Genomic DNA, 15758 nt, shown 5'->3' on the forward strand with positions numbered 1-15758 from the left:
TTTAGGATAACCAGGTTTGTTGGGTGGTAAAGAATAAGGGTGAGGATTGCTTGTGACTGGTAGTTGTACCTCTCCAATTTTAAATCAGTACAGATTAGTAGAATTGCACATTCTTTGGTGGGGTAAAGCAGAAGAGTGGGTGTATGTAAGTGTCTGATCTCTGGAGGTTTCCCCAGATCCGTGTATGTCTCTGCATGCCAGAATTGGTATTTACAGGTACCTCAGTGCTCATGCAAAGTCCGTTTGGCTCTTATTCTGCAACGAGGCGGGCTACAAGACAATACAGCTCTTCTTCTCTCTGATACAGGGAGTGATGAGCAGGGATGGGATAGAAGGTGTTTACTAGCTGGTATTAGAAGTGGTTTAGAGGCTACTGAGAACTGTGGGGAGGCAGAGTGACTAATGAATCCCACAGAAGTAGCTCTGTGCCTGGCTCAGTTGGGAGTGCATGTCATTCTAGTCTTAGGCAGAAGCATGACTTGTTCTCAAGTAAACAGCACGTGCCTGTGGGAGTCTGTTCCCTGACCTGTGCTTCTCATTGTAGCCCTTTGGATGGGCTGAGGGCTGCCCTAATAGTGTCAGTGGGAAATGAGACAGTGCGTAACTCTGGCCAGCCTTATCCTCTCACTCAGTTCATAGAATCATGGACTGGTTTGGATTGGAAAGGAACTTAAGATCGTTCAGTTCCAACCCCCTGCCATGAGCAGGGACACCTCACACTAGAGCAGGTTGCTCCAAGCCCCTGTGTCCAACCTGGCCTTGAACACTGCCAGGGATGGGGCAGCCACAGCTTCTCTGGGCACCCTGTGCCAGCGCCTCAGCACCCTCACAGGGAAGAGCTTCTGCCTTAGATCTAACCTGAACTTCCCTTGTTTCAGTTTGAACCCATCACCCCTTGTCCTATCGCTACATTGGCCACCTCTCCAGTGTGTTCAGTTTCCTCTGGATCCCATCCCTTCCCTCCAGCGTCTTGACCGCACCACACGGCTCGGTGTCATTACAGACACCTTAATCCCACTGTCCACGTCTCCGACCAAGATGTTGACCAGGATTGTACAGTTATTGCATGATGAGCAGAAAGGTCACCACAAACAGCATTCCATGTTATTGCAACACAGAAGATGAACTACCAGAACAACACTGATGCCATCTTCAACCAGCTGGTTTTAATGTAAACCAGAACATAAACTGAGTATGTTATTCTGGATTACTGCAATAGTTGTTGCCTTTAAGGAAGGCTAATTGCTCTTCAAATTGGGTTGAAGAATTTAAATGTTACCTCATGCTCCTGTTTAGTCATCTTCCATATAGCTTTGTACCAGCTTTGGGATCTTTAGTGCCCTTTGGCCAGATGCTGAAAGGAGCAAAACTTGGAAGTAATTAGTTTTGAAATACTGCCTTTTTATTAACCCAACATGTATGAATTCTTTAGCCTGGCAGACAAGTCAGGATTTTAAACCAGAAAATATATGACCAGGAAAAAACCCCAAACATAACCACAAGCAAGATCCAAGTTTCTAGAGTGTGTATTTCTACCTCTGATTGTTCCAAACCCAGTTCTCTGATCCAAGTGTGGAGAAGCAATAAAGAGTAATAGGAGGAAATACAAAGCAGGAGATACAGAGAAGTCAAGGTTTTGTAGGTAATCACAAGAAGAACTTTTTATTGCTTTCACTCTTGGCAGGGTGGGAAGAGACAGAATGGTTCCTTGTTAACGTTTGAAAGGTTGGATGGGGCTTAGAGCAACCTGCTCTAGTGGAAGGTGTCCCTGCCCGTGGCAGGGGTTGGAACTGGATGAGCTTTAAGGTCCTTTCCAACCCAAGCCATTCTATGATTCTATATATGGATGTGTGCATATATATATGCATATATATATATGTGTGTGTGTGTTGCTTTTGAACATATATTTAATGAGCTGACTTTTAATTCCTGATCAATCTGGAAACTGATCCTTGGCAACATGGCAAAGATCCCAACCCCATCCACAGACTGCCAACTCCATGAACTTCTGAATATGGTCTTAGAACCACTTGCTTCAAATCTGCAGTACTGACAGTAACATTTACCAAAGGTTCCTTGTGAGCAATGTCTATTTAAGAGATTTGGATCTTGAGTTAATACAAGCAAGTGCTATCTGCAAATAAGAGATGAGCAATGAACTTCTAACTTGAGGCAAGTGTAAGACTCCTCATAGTATTGTCTTTATTTGGGGAGATATCTAAGGCTTTGCTTCACTGAAACATACCTCTAAATTTGGCAAAAACTATTTTAGACAATATCCAGCATTCTTCATTTTAGTTGCTCCTATTTTTCTCATCCATCTGTAAAGTTGGATTTCCACTGTTGCCATGAATCATAGTAACCGAAGGAAACCAACTGTTCAGCTACTGCAAAGCAGGAAGGAAAAGAGTATTAATGCATTTTAAAAATAAGAAGTAGGCATTATCTGTCAGTGGTAATCAATGCCTATAGTATCTACAGCTTTTGACATGAACAAGAGTATGCAAACCTTATGCTGTCTGTAGTCATTGTAGTTAGCAGCATCAACCATTAGAACTGTTGTGATCTGTCTCGTGACTTTATACACAACACTGTCATAATTTAACTAAAGCGCTAGAAACTGCTCTCAGGACTTATGAATTCTTATACGCTGCTTAATAACTGCTATTATGTATTAGCTGGGTTGTAGCCTGCAAAATAGGTCCTTGATGCAATATTGGCAGTCCTTAAGATTTTTAATCCGATTGCATGGTTGAAGCTAAAAATCAGGGAAGGAAGTTCCATGTTCCTATATTTGGGGTCATGTCCTTACACTGTCATTTTATCAGGATAGCTGGCCCTGAATAACAGCTTCCTCATCACTGTTCTCTTGAGTAGAAGTTTTAAAGAGTACCCTGCTCATTGTGTGAGCCGTGGTACAACAGTTACTGAGAGCACAGTCACATATTAGCTAGGATTTCATGAACATGGAATCTCTGGTACAAAATACATGTTCTTTTCGGTTAGCAGAAATGTTTGGAAGAGAGGGAGGGATTGTTCCCGAATCCTCCCTGGGCGTTTCAGCCAGCTGTGCACAAAACACCAGCTTAGAGCCATAAACAGGCAACAAGCTGATCTTGCTGGGAGTAAACAATGTCAGACTTATGTGTTTTCACTCATCAACCCATTTAGAAGCAAAGCCTATACTTTATCTACTAATTCCCCTATCTCGTTCCATCTAAGTGCAGCCAGGTCCTTATCTCCTGGCATCTGTGCACATTGTCTTGTTAACAATAAGCTCCTTTTTTTTCATCTAAGTTCTTGAGTCTTCCCCTTTTTCCCCCTCCCTCCTTTCAAGAGTGGGTGGCTGCTATGGTAACTCTGAATTCCTCTCTTGCTCAAAGTACAGCCTTTTGCCAACAATTGTATTCCTGTCTTCTTCAGGCTTTCAGGATTATTTTTCACAGGGTACCACAGTCTTCAAAATGAAATGTTTTAAATCTCTCCCAGAATGTCCAACTGGGCTGGATGCTACTTGGATTTCTCCTTAGGTGGCTGCCCAACTCATCTTAGGTCTTCTGTTTGCTCTGTTTTGCTTGAGTCGGGTTAATAACTTGAGTGCATCTGCTTTCATTTCCTCTCAGCATTGCAGTTCACCCTTTCTCAGCTGGAACAACATCTGCTAACATAGGTATTAAGGAAAATACTGCAAGTTTATAACATAGAATATAATTGGATGTGCCACACTTTGATAGACGTAAGCGGACACAGCCTGGACAGTTAGAGGTCTATTCTGAAGCAGCCAATTATGCACATACTTGTTTTTTTTCCACAACTGAGACATAGAAATGAGAAGTCATGAGTCTTTTTTTTTAGTGGGATTTCTAAAGTGATATATGAAGATTTAGTCACTCTATTCCCATGGATTGAATTACAAGACTTGCGACTAACAGCAGCCCTTTGTTGTTGCAGACCTAGGGGATTGCTACTTGGAGTTTAGGACAAATCTCAATTCATTCTATGAAATCTTGCTCTTTTGTTGTTTTATTCTTATTGCAATGGACAAGAGAAGTTGGCAGCCAACCTCTGTAGGCTGATGTTCGAACTCAGTGCTACTGCCTACATTTCAGTCCTGCTTTGGATTTGTAATGACAGAGGGGTAGGTTTAATGTCTTCATAATTGACATAGCCCTTAGCTCTGTAGCCTGCTTATGTGGCTTTGTAAATGTGAACCCTTTCTTCAGCTGCAGCCTCAGGCAGGGCTAGCAGGTAAAGCTGACATTTTCCTCACTGCAGAGCTCTTGTTGGGGCTGTGATCATCTTTCTGCAAGGTTCTAGCTCCTGGCATTCTGCTGTATCATATTTGCTGTTTACTGTGTTTATAGGTCACTGGGAAAAGACAGCAAGGCAGTGTGGGTCACAGTGCTGGCAGCCTGGTGGCATTCTGCTCCCTGTCACTCCTTCATCCAGCCTTGTCTCACCTCTCCTTCATCTTGAAGTGCCTGTTTGGGCAGCTGGTGGAGAGGCATGACAGGCCTTTCTTTGATAAGCTTTAGGGAGTGTTCAGGAGGAAAAGGAGCAGCAGAGGCACCTTATTGTAGAGTCAGCTTTGTTGTCCATTTCCTTCAATTTCCAGGAAATTGAAGAATTAACGGATTCTCTTGGCTGCTTTTCAGGGGCAGTGTTAGGAATGGGGAATTTCTTTGCAGTGTCTGCCACAGCAAATGAAAGTGTCCCTCGACACTGCTTGTACAGCATATATCATGGGCTTCATGTATTGGATGTATTAGTTACTTGCCAGCTGGATAGTAAACTAACATTGCAGGGATTTATCTAAAGACATTGGGGTATTCCCTGTCAGTCAATTCTTCATTACAATTCAGTTTTGCTCAAGATAATGACCTCTGGAGACTGAATTAGCTTTAATTAGTATTTGGATGTATCTTACAGTCCTGGTACATTGAAGGATGCTTCTTTCCTTCTCCAGTTGTTTAGAGTTACAGCTGTGGGGAACTCCTAGTGGGAAACTTTATAGTAAGGTCCAGCATTTATAGAGCTTTCTTTTCCCTTTGCCAACCCTGACATTGAAAGCACATCATAAAAGCAAAACAAAACACGACAGACCTTATATTTGTAGCGCTGCCGGGGATAGGTGCCTGGACCGTGATTCCTTCCTCTTCCTGCTTGTGGCTTCATGAGTCACTGTTCTCTGCCCACTAATGGACTGGTCTGTCTCTTTGACAGTCCCCCAGACCATCTGCTTCAGGGAGGACTGAAATAGCAAGCACAGAGGGCATCTTTGTACCTGCATCCCTGGGCTCCAGGCTGTTGGAATCAGCTAGGAAAACTAACCTCCCTCCTGACTGGGGCAGCCAGCCTGACAACTAGCACTGCTCTAACTAGAACAGGGCTCTGGGACCTGTTACTTGTGTGTTTGTGGGCACAGGCATTTGTGTTGGTGAGCATACTTGACATACACGTCCTGTTCTCCTCTTAACAAGTTTTGGAATGATTTTGGTTGCACTAGGTTTAGGACATACTTCATGTGAGTCAGACGTGCAACATGACGCTTCGAGAAGCTTTCCCACTACAAGCTAAATTCCAACACTACGATTATTCCTTAAATTGTGACCTGAGACAGTCATGTCAGCAGCCTCAAGTTAAGGGTAGCTTTATCTTCGGGGTGCTGGTGGTGATTCTGACTCTTTCAAATACCTGTTTTCAAACACACTTCCAGTAAAATTGTTCTTTCGGTTTATGAGGTTCTCTGAAGATTTCACTTTCCATCACCTTGAGGATTGAAGGACAAATGTGTTTTCCTGAAAATCCAGTTAATATTGGTATATAGATGATCTTAAGGTCTTTCCAACCCTAACCATTCTGACTCTATGCCCCTATAGACAGATCAGATAACATGCACCTCCTTACATGGCTCTCTGCCACTGTCTGCTTGCTGTTATCACCTTTTATATCTATTCATACTAAAATCTTACTTCAGGAAGAAGGAAAAGCAATAGCAGAAGTTCGTCAAGAGAAGCTTCACCACTGACCTGATGTCACAGGACAATGTGCAGACTGCAAAATCAATTCCAACTACTGTATCGATCCTTGACTTTACATACAAAATCTCTGCTGTTGGTCTTGCGTTGGCTAATTCCAACAATTTCTTTGATTAGATTCTTCCTCTCCCAGTTTCTGTCCTTAAAAGGAACTGAGACAGATTTGTAAAGATGGACATGTAATGATGGACTTGTAACAATGGACTTGCCATTCCTTCTCACTCATATTTTAAATCACTGAGCTACTTTCTTTTGTTGATACTGCATTTAATATTTATGAAAAGTAAGAGAGGAAAAATGCTGTCATCTTTCAAGATGTTTCTTTGCCGTCAGTTACTGATTGTGCTGGTTTATAGCTTTCCTTCCAGCATCAAGAAGAAAATAGCTGCTTACTTATATTTTATTCTTAGTGCAAATCAGATCTTTGAATGAATTGACAGTGTTAATGTATTGTACTAGAGCTGCAAGGGGTGAAGTTTAAGAATAGACATCTATGAATCCTGCCTTGGAAAAGTCTGCATTTGCTGTGTAGAGTTTTGCAAATGTACAGAATTTTCACTTTCAGGAAAAGTTTACCCTGTTTCTATTGATTCTTTAATAATATCTTAATTTAATACTATTATTACTGTCAGTGGTGTCTGTTCTTTGAAGAAAAGAACTGAGACAGGGGAAGTTCAGGTTAGATCTAAGGCAGAAGCTCTTCCCTGTGAGGGTGCTGAGGCGCTGGCACAGGGTGCCCAGAGAAGCTGTGGCTGCCCCATCCCTGGCAGTGTTCAAGGCCAGGTTGGACACAGGGGCTTGGAGCAACCTGCTCTAGTGTGAGGTGTCCCTGCCCATGGCAGGGGGTTGGAACTGAATGAGCTTTAAGGTCTCTTCCAACCCAAACCATTCTGTGTTTCTATAAAAGAAATGTTACCTGTGCTGACAGAACTCCCAGGTTATTTTCAGTAGTGGGTTGGGCAAGACAATCTAGACTGCACATATAGGAAGGGAGTCAGCAAATGGAGGTCTTTACTACTCATATGAGGCACAGCCTAAGTCTGCTGTTGTTTCTGCTCACTCAGTGCTTTGAGTAGGCATTTGAGAGACGTGATTGACAGTAAAAAGATCGTGAGGATTTTCTGCAGAGCACTTTCCAGGTTAGCTTTGAATGAGAACTGCTGAAGTTTGGCTGGATTACTGCAGAATCAGTGCTTCACACACATCTGGTTTGACTTCATGAGAACTGAGATCATCTTCTTGGGTGATGAGCAGTTGTTAGAGATAACTGAAATGCATCACTGAGGCCACTTAAAGTGTCAGCCTCCCCAAACTGGATTTGAAACTGGGTCGTCTTGCTGCATATTCAGGATATTAGACTATTTTCCCTAGCACCAGATGTTCTAGGAGGTTGTGTGAATGTGAATAATAGTGGTAGTATCCAGGGATACAAGGAGACTCACTAAAATAGAGGGTTGCTGAGTAACTTGGTGTTCACTGCTCTGTGCCACGTAGAAAACCAGCTGCAGTTCTCTTACCAGCGTTCCACATGATAAGAGTAACTTACTGAGGACAGCCTGAGAAAATATGAGGAGCTAAGATAAAAGGATAGTCAGTGAATGGAGAAATGCTGTTTCTGAAATACTCTAGGAAGAACAGAGGAGCTGTGGCTTGGACACCCACCCCAAAACTCACCCCCAGCCCCAGCTTTGCTCTGTCTGCATTAGTTGAAAGCTTGCTGCTAGTTCGCTGACTATCACGTAAGGTGCATTGAAGGTGTTTGTATTGCAGTAGTGGGTGATTATAAGCTAAAGCTGTGATTTTAAGCTTAAGCATTGATTTGTCCTCTAAAACATGGAGCTTCTGAACAAAAATTGCTGTCAGACGTTACTTCTTTCAGACAGCTTCCTGCCTCCTTCGCTTAGTTTATGATAACTGTAACCATGCTTCCCAGACTTCTTCTTGACTGGATTATTGCAGCACCTCATAATTCATTACCCAGGAAATGCAGCTGCGTTTCGGACAGTACAGAAAAAGAAAGCATTGGCCGTTTGTTGGCCCAAAAGGTACTGATTCTTCATTGCAGATTTATAGAATCATAGAATAGTTAGGGTTGGAAAGGACCTTAAGATCATCCAGTTCCAACCCCCCTGCCATGGGCAGGGACACCCTGTACTAAACCATGCCACCCAAGGCACTCCGTATCTGTTTCCCTTTGCAGTTCAAAGGCACAGCATTCCACACTTGGGAGCATCCAGTGAAACTCCAGAGAAAATATTTACATTCTTCGATCTAAAAACTTCAACTCTGTGAAGGTTTTAGGGATTTCAGGGGTCTAATTGCAGAAACATCTTTTTTTTTCCCTCAAAATCTTGTTAGTTGAAGTATAATTCATCAAAGGGGGCAACTTTCAAGCAGTCGTAATGCCAAGATAGAAGAAAATGGAAATTAAAGATTTGGTTTTCATGCGTGTTCAGCCTGGAGAAGAGAAGCTGCGTGGAGATCTCAGAGCAGCTTCCAGTGTCTGAAGGGGGCTCCAAGGATGCTGGAGAGGGACTCATCATTAGGGACTGTAGTGACAGGACAAGGGGTGATGGGTTCAAACTGAAACAGGGCAAGCTCAGGTTAGATCTAAGGCAGAAGCTCTTCCCTGTGAGGGTGCTGAGGCGCTGGCACAGGGTGCCCAGAGAAGCTGTGGCTGCCCCATCCCTGGCAGTGTTCAAGGCCAGGCTGGACACAGGGGCTTGGAGCAACCTGCTCTAGTGTGGGGTGTCCCTGCCCATGGCAGGGGGCTGGAACTGCATGAGCTTTAAGGTTTTTTCCAAGTCAAACCAGTCTGGGATTCTATGATTTCTTCCATTGGCCCATCAGAGCTTGGAAAGTGCTGGCTAGTAGTCACTAATGCACCCTTAGGGCAGAAGAGCTGCTCTGTCATCAGGCAGTGCTTTTAGTTCAGGAGTATTGCACAGGGAGAGTTAGAGTGCAGGCAGGGCACATTGATTTCTCAGTTTGATGCATAAAAGTTTCTGCCTATAGATTGGGTTGTGTGCCGGGAGGGACTGGTACTAAACATCCTCATCGCCATCTGTGAAGCACAGGGCTCTATTGGTTCAGTGCTGGTTGGAGCTATTACATGTTATTTATAAAAGCAGATGCTGGCATTTAGCTCCATTTTCACTGCTCTTTGACAGATCTCTATTAATCACTTGAAGAAGTTGTATATGAGGAAGAAAGGCATTTCCTAATGATAACAAGGCCTTGACATAGCCACTTTCAGGGTAGTTTGCTATTATTGTCAACACTGTGCCATGAAAAATCAGTCACTTTACCTCTCTTCATAAATAAATACAAAGATTGAGAGTAATAGCTTAGGATTGACTCATTTGCCTGTTCTTTTGGGGGCTTTTTAGATTCACATGAAATGTAATTTTGCTGTTATGATCTAATTCTTGTTCTATATCCCTCAGGAAAGGGCGTGATGTTAGTGCTTGATTTCTTGTTTCTTTACCAAAAGAAAAGATAAATACAAACAGTGTATTCAAACAAAATACAGAGTTTTTATTCACCACTTAGTGGGAGCTATCGATCAGGCGTTATAATGTCTTCCTTTCTAATTTTCAGATGTATATCACCAACACAGTAAAAGCCAGAGGAACAAGGCTTGCAAAACCTGTTCTGTGTTTGGGCTTGATGTGCATGGCTTTCCTTACTGGAATCAACAGAGTAGCAGAGTATCGAAATCACTGGTCAGATGTAATAGCAGGATTTGTTATCGGAATATCTATAGCAGTATTTTTGGTAAGTGTGTATCTGTGTCACTTCTGTGTGAAAACAGTCCGTGCATAGCTTTGTATCTCTTAAAACTGGGGGCCTTGGCGGAAGAGGGTTTTCTGGTTCTCGTTTTTAATGTCTTAACCAGTTTCCTCAGTTATATTTGCCCCAACTCGGGAATGTGAAGAAAGGACTGATCCAGTGAGCTTTTTGTTCACTTCCTTACAAACCAGATTGTAGCATTTCCATCAAGCTCCACTTTAAAAAACTGCAGATCCTCCAGAAGAACCTCTAGTTATGATTTCATGTATGAAGTATGAATTTCAGTACAGCGATACCTACACTGATCAGGGAATAAGCAATCAGTGAAGGTCTCTACACTGGATATAAGACAGGCAATTCTAGCGATAAGATAAGCATTTCTTTTCTGGCTTTAAAGTAAGCCTGTTGAATTTCTTTCATACTAATTCAGGTTTACATTGACCTTTTATGTTATTTTGTATCAGAAAAATCCTTGTTTAGCCTTTTCCTGTTCTGGAACGGTGTTCCAAAAGCAGATTGTTAGTCACAGTTCCCAATGACTAGGATCTGTGTCAGAAAGCTGCTGCTAATCTATAAATGATCTTCCCTGATAACTTCACTGCGAGGCTATTGCACAGAATAGTCACTGCTGTTCCCTGCCTGCAGGTTTGTCTGCCTGGCAGCTTGGAATAGTCATAAATACACCTTTGATTTTTCCCCATAAAAACACCTTTGAGCTTGACTCTGGGATCTCAAGGTCTTGATCTTAAGATCTTGGATCTGAAGACTTGGCTTGGCTGAGAACTCTCACCAGGATGGCTGAAGTGGGTGTTAGCTCCTCTGAGAAATGTGAGGGCGGCTTTAGGTATCCTTTAAAGTAGATCTGCTCGCACTTCCAAACGTTCACTTCCATAGAAGGTATCCAGGAGTTATATCTGGTTGTTCACTTTTAAGTTTTTCCTTTCTGTTTGTGCCCCTGAAGTCAGAAAAAACCCTAAAAATCTGTCCCAGAGTATTTTCTCACAGTCTCTGATGTATATTGCATTAGTCCCTGAGTAGCATCCAATTTACTTGAGTTTTGAGGAAAACCAAATGTGCAAACATTGCTGCTTAGATGAGTGTCTGAATTAATAGAAACACTAACAAACTGGTCTAGATCACATTCTGATATTCCTGTGTGAGAGGGACCGCTGCCCTAAGAAAGTTTACAGCTTAGCTCAAACTTAGAGATGGTCTTTGTCTTCTTATTCTCCTTTCTCACTCTCCATTTGAGAAGGTCTTTGCTGGACAAAACTTAGATGGTACTTGGCCCTTCATAGGAATTTAAGTTCATATTCTGCTGCACACACTCTGGACATCTATTCATGATATTGTTCATGATTGCTATTATTCAGCTTTGGTAATAGATTTGCTTTTAGATAAGATGGGTTTTTGGTTCTCAGATGATGCACATAACACTGAATTGGTTGGAAATCTTTTGTCTTGAAATGTTAATTCAGGATTTTCTGTAAACCATGAACTTCCCATTTCTGTGTTTCTACTGTGACGAAAGCTGGTGTCAGTTCTGCCTAGTTACGGATGTCAGGATCAAAGCTTCAAGAAATGAGTTGTTCCTTAGCTATTCTATTTATCTTCTAATCCCTTCTAGGTTGTTTGTGTGGTAAATAACTTCAGAGGACGTCAGCCAGAACATGAACATTCTCATATGGATAATCTGGCCCAGATGCCCACGATCAGCATACCCCGAGTAGAAAGCCCTTTAGAAAAGGTAATGTCTGACTTACTTAAAAACAATGATATAAAATGTAGCTTTCCTGGAAGGATGGCCCCAAACTATCTTGACAAGAGAGTTAATCAGAGTTCAAGTAAGGAGCCATGGCCGTGAAGGAGAAAGAAGGGAAAAATTAATTCAGAGGCATTCCTTGCGGGACTTTTCATGTCACCTTCAAGAACAGTCACTACATACCAGTCCAGTTTGCTGCTGTAGCCACAGCTAAGTTAGTGGAGTCAGGCTTAACAGATCTGAGGCCCTGTTTCCTTGTGTTCCTCAGGTGAGTTTGATTAATGCTTTGGCTGAGAGTCCACAGAGCTTGAAATACTTAGAGGAAAATTGAGCCCCTGAGCCCAAGGGGTTGTGCAATTCAGGTGTGAGTGGCATTTATCCTGTTTCTTCAGGATATGTCCTCATGGTCGTGCAGGGAACTTATGGGGCTGTGGTTCTTTTCTCATGCTAGCCTCAGGACAGGGCATCCACCTTGTGATGTGGGGGATCTGACATCTGCTCTAGCAGGGCAAACAATGTAGTGAATAATAATAGGGAGTGATAATAGGGGCATACAGTGACTGCACAGAAGCCATGGTCTCCAGCCAAGGCAAATGGGATTTTGGACTAGGACGTGTTAGTGGTAGCCTCCTGTGTACGCCAGGAATTTTTGCATGAGTATTGTGGTGTGTTAAAAATCTGGTTTCCTATAATAAAAGTTTATGATCTTGAAGATGTTAGTGGTAAGACAAGGGGTGATGGGTTCCAACTGAAACAGGGGAAGTTCAGGTTAGATCTAAGGCAGAAGCTCTTCCCTGTGAAGGTGATGAGGTGTTGGCACAGGGTGCCCAAGTAAGTGATAAATGCTTCATCCCTGGCAGTGTTCAAGGCCAGGTTGGAAGGAGCTTTGGGTGACAATGGTCTGGTGTGAGGTGTCCCTGCCCATGGCAGGGGGTGGAAATGGATGATCTTAAGGTCCTTTCCAACCCCAACCTTAACTATGATTCTATGGTGTTGTACTATGCAATTGTTAGGTAAGATTGTCTGAACAATTTCATGAACCAACAAGCACTGAAATAGCATAACCAAATAAAACATTTTAGGCATTTTTACTAGGGGAGTGTTTGAGCTGCTAAAATAAAGCTTGAAAGCAATTCTTCATTTTCCAATGACTGTATTTGTCATTATTTCTTACAATCTCTTCTGTTATGCCCATGTTTGAAGATAGTAAACAATTCTACACTGGGTTGGGCACTGAAAGTATGTTTCTGTGGCATTCTTTCCAATCCAAATTATTCCTAATATTTTATTAATATTAAACATATGTTTAATATGAATAAAAATGTTTAATATGAATAAATTTTCTTTTTAACCATTTCCATTCTGTCTTAGTCACTGGAAGTGGTGGAAGTTGTCCTTCAGTAAGCAGTGCTGCTAGCTCTTGAGTTTCTTTTCCCTTTCCTTGAAGGGAAAGAAGGTTTCTTTGCAGAATGATCTAATGTGCTTTTTGAACCAGATGTGTCTAAGCTCCTTCTGCTGATACCTTGTCATAAGGAGGTCAGAGTCTCATTTGCTTGAACAAGCATTTAGAAGATGAATGTGTATCTTCCAAATCACCCATTCAGTAAGCTTTCTGTAACATGTCAAAACAAAACAAGCTGTCAGTTGGACTAGGACATACCGCATTAAGAAGAGCATGTCTTATTTACGTGCTAGGCTCTCCTGCAATAGCAGCCGTTTCTGAGGCTCAAAAGCCAGCAGAAGTAATAGATGTACATTCTCTTGCTGTTTAATTGTATTTTTGGGAGGATTGGCATACAGACCTTGCATTAACTTAGTATTTCTACCTAATTTGATGCGGTTTTGCTCATGGTGAGCAAGATCTTTTCCTGAGCCTTTGCCTAGGCAAGATTGAGGCATTGTGAGGAAACCTATGGGTGTGGGAAGGTGGTGCAGGAATAGTGCTTGGTCTGCTTGAGGATGATGGCTGTTCAGCCTGAAGAAAAGAAGCTGCGTGGAGACCCCAGAGCAGCTTCCAGTGTCTGAAGGGGGCTCCAAGGATGCTGGAGAGGGACTCTTCGTCAGGGACTGTAGCGATAGGACAAGGGGTGATGGGTTCACACTGAAACAGGGGAAGTTCAGGTTAGATCTAAGGCAGAAGCTCTTCCCTGTGAGGGTGCTGAGGCGCTGGCACAGGGTGCCCAGAGAAGCTGTGGCTGCCCCATCCATGGCAGTGTTCAAGGCCAGGTTGGACACAGGGGCTTGGAGCAGCCTGCTCTAGTGTGAGGTGTCCCTGCTCATGGCAGGGGGTTGAAACTGGATGAGCTGAAGGTCCTTTTCAAGTCAAACCACTCTGGGATTCTATGATTTGTGAACTGCCCAGGAACTCCATTATGTGAATGAGCTTCTTTCCTTCCAAACATATATTCCTGTGGCAGCAGAGGGTAGCTGTTGGCTGCCATGGAACTTTTCTGTGTAGAATTAAAGTGGGGGCTATCATCAGGGTGTTGCACTTGGTGAGATCTCAGTGTTAGGGGTTCATCTTTTTTCCATATTGCAAAGCCTTTCTCCTTTCCAAATAGAGAGAGTGAGATGGGAAGTTGATAGCATGGAGACTTTGCTGGTTGTTGGAAAATGCTTTCTGCTGTTTCCACTCTCAGAAATCAGCACATAACTGATGAAAAGGTTACTTGATGTGAGTGATTCGGGTGTTGAGGCTTTGTGGAATGTTTCCTTTTCCCCCAGTGCTGCTTCTAAAGTTTTAGATAGAAGCCAGACCCTGTTAAATAAAAGGCACTAAGAATAACACTTATGTAGGCCTAAGGTCTAAATGGAGCCATCTCCATTAACTACCATCACTACGAGAGTTATTAACTTAGTCTTTACTTTTTTAGCTTCCTTCTTTTTTTACATCCTTTTTTCTCCTCTGGAGAGAGAAGGGTGCTAAATAATTCATGTGCTACTTGCCTTTGCTGACTTTAGCCGTGTGGAAGTTACTTTTCACTACATTTCAGTTAGGGCTGTTCCAGTTCCGTATTCTGAATGCACATACATTTACATTTGGCTTACTGAAGCTCTTGTTTTTTCTTACTCTCAGCCTGCAAGTTCCTGTGCCAGTATCAAAGGCAGCTTTCTGTCAGAAATCAGCTACTAAGAGTAGCACAGATCCTGACTGACGGAAGTTATCATGTGCAAAGCAGTGCTAGCATGAGGCAATACAGCTCTTATTGGTATTTAATAACCATATGGGCATCTGGGAGCAAGCAAGTCAAAGATGCTGCCTTAATGAAAGACTTCATTAGATACCAGATGGGACCTCACTCATTGCAGTTTTGTAATAAGTTCACCTGTAAATGAATATAAACACATGGTACCTCACACAGACCTGGAAGCGCCTTACTGTTGTGTTGCTAGATCTGATACTTGCTATTCCAGTGCTTCTTCCTGCTGGAAAATGAATGCTCTTGGCATGCTTGTCATGCTGACCGTGCTGCCACTGTCTGAGTTCTGGTGGAGGTCAAGAGCTACATTTGAAGTGCACTGAAATAGGAATAAGTGTACTTGTAATATTTTGAATTGAGCTGCTGCTGGCTGATGACATGGGTAGATCACTGTTTGCATGACACTTGTCTTTAATTGTGGTGCATGCAGATGATGAAGCTGTTCTGCATGGGTACCCGCTTCTCATGCACTCAAGCCATAGTTACAGAGTGTCTCCTTGAAGAAGCCTTGCCAGAGCTGGCTCAGCAAGGCAGACGCATTCAGAATTAATGAAAAGAATGAAAGCCAAGCAGCCTCATCACTCATCCATCTGCTCCTTTTTCTCCTTTGTCTCTGACCTTCTTAATCTCTTATAAGCCAACTTGTGTTTCAGTTAGCTGGTGTCCTACGAAGCGGAGGCGCTCTTGTTACCTCAGTCAAGGTTAGAGACTCCTGTTCTTTTGCAAGAGTTACTGGGAAATATGGATATTCTGGGTGGTTCCTGGAAGAGGTGAAACTTCAGCTTCATCCAGTGCAGTCGTAACCTGTTTTTTCTGGGTTTTGTTCCAGGGCAGACTGACATTAGTTCATACTGAAGTCACTTGAAGTTAGCCAGGGGTTACAGAGGGCTCATGCACATCTTGTCATAGCTGCTGACTCTCTTAGCCTTTGGGTTTTTTGTTTTTAAATACTCTAGCTTTGAAAAA

General features: G+C 42.7%; 1 protein-coding gene across 5 annotated transcripts in view; it reads left to right on the forward strand.

Moving 5' to 3' along the window:
* The window catches only part of PLPPR5 (phospholipid phosphatase related 5), a 112193-nt gene that overhangs the window by 71395 nt on the left and 25040 nt on the right, over nt 1-15758 (forward strand). For all 5 annotated transcript variants that reach the window (XM_061461782.1, XM_061461799.1, XM_061461787.1 and 2 more), the window contains 2 exons: nt 9639-9815; nt 11458-11577. In XM_061461782.1, coding sequence (XP_061317766.1) covers nt 9639-9815; nt 11458-11577 — 297 coding nt within the window. The remainder of the gene's footprint in view (nt 1-9638; nt 9816-11457; nt 11578-15758) is intronic.

This window comes from Pezoporus flaviventris, unplaced genomic scaffold (genome assembly GCF_033815535.1).
Source record: "Pezoporus flaviventris isolate CSIRO_AGI_PZ_B2104156 unplaced genomic scaffold, CSIRO_AGI_Pfla_v1 ptg000001l, whole genome shotgun sequence".
NCBI classification, from domain to species: Eukaryota; Metazoa; Chordata; class Aves; order Psittaciformes; family Psittacidae; genus Pezoporus; species Pezoporus flaviventris.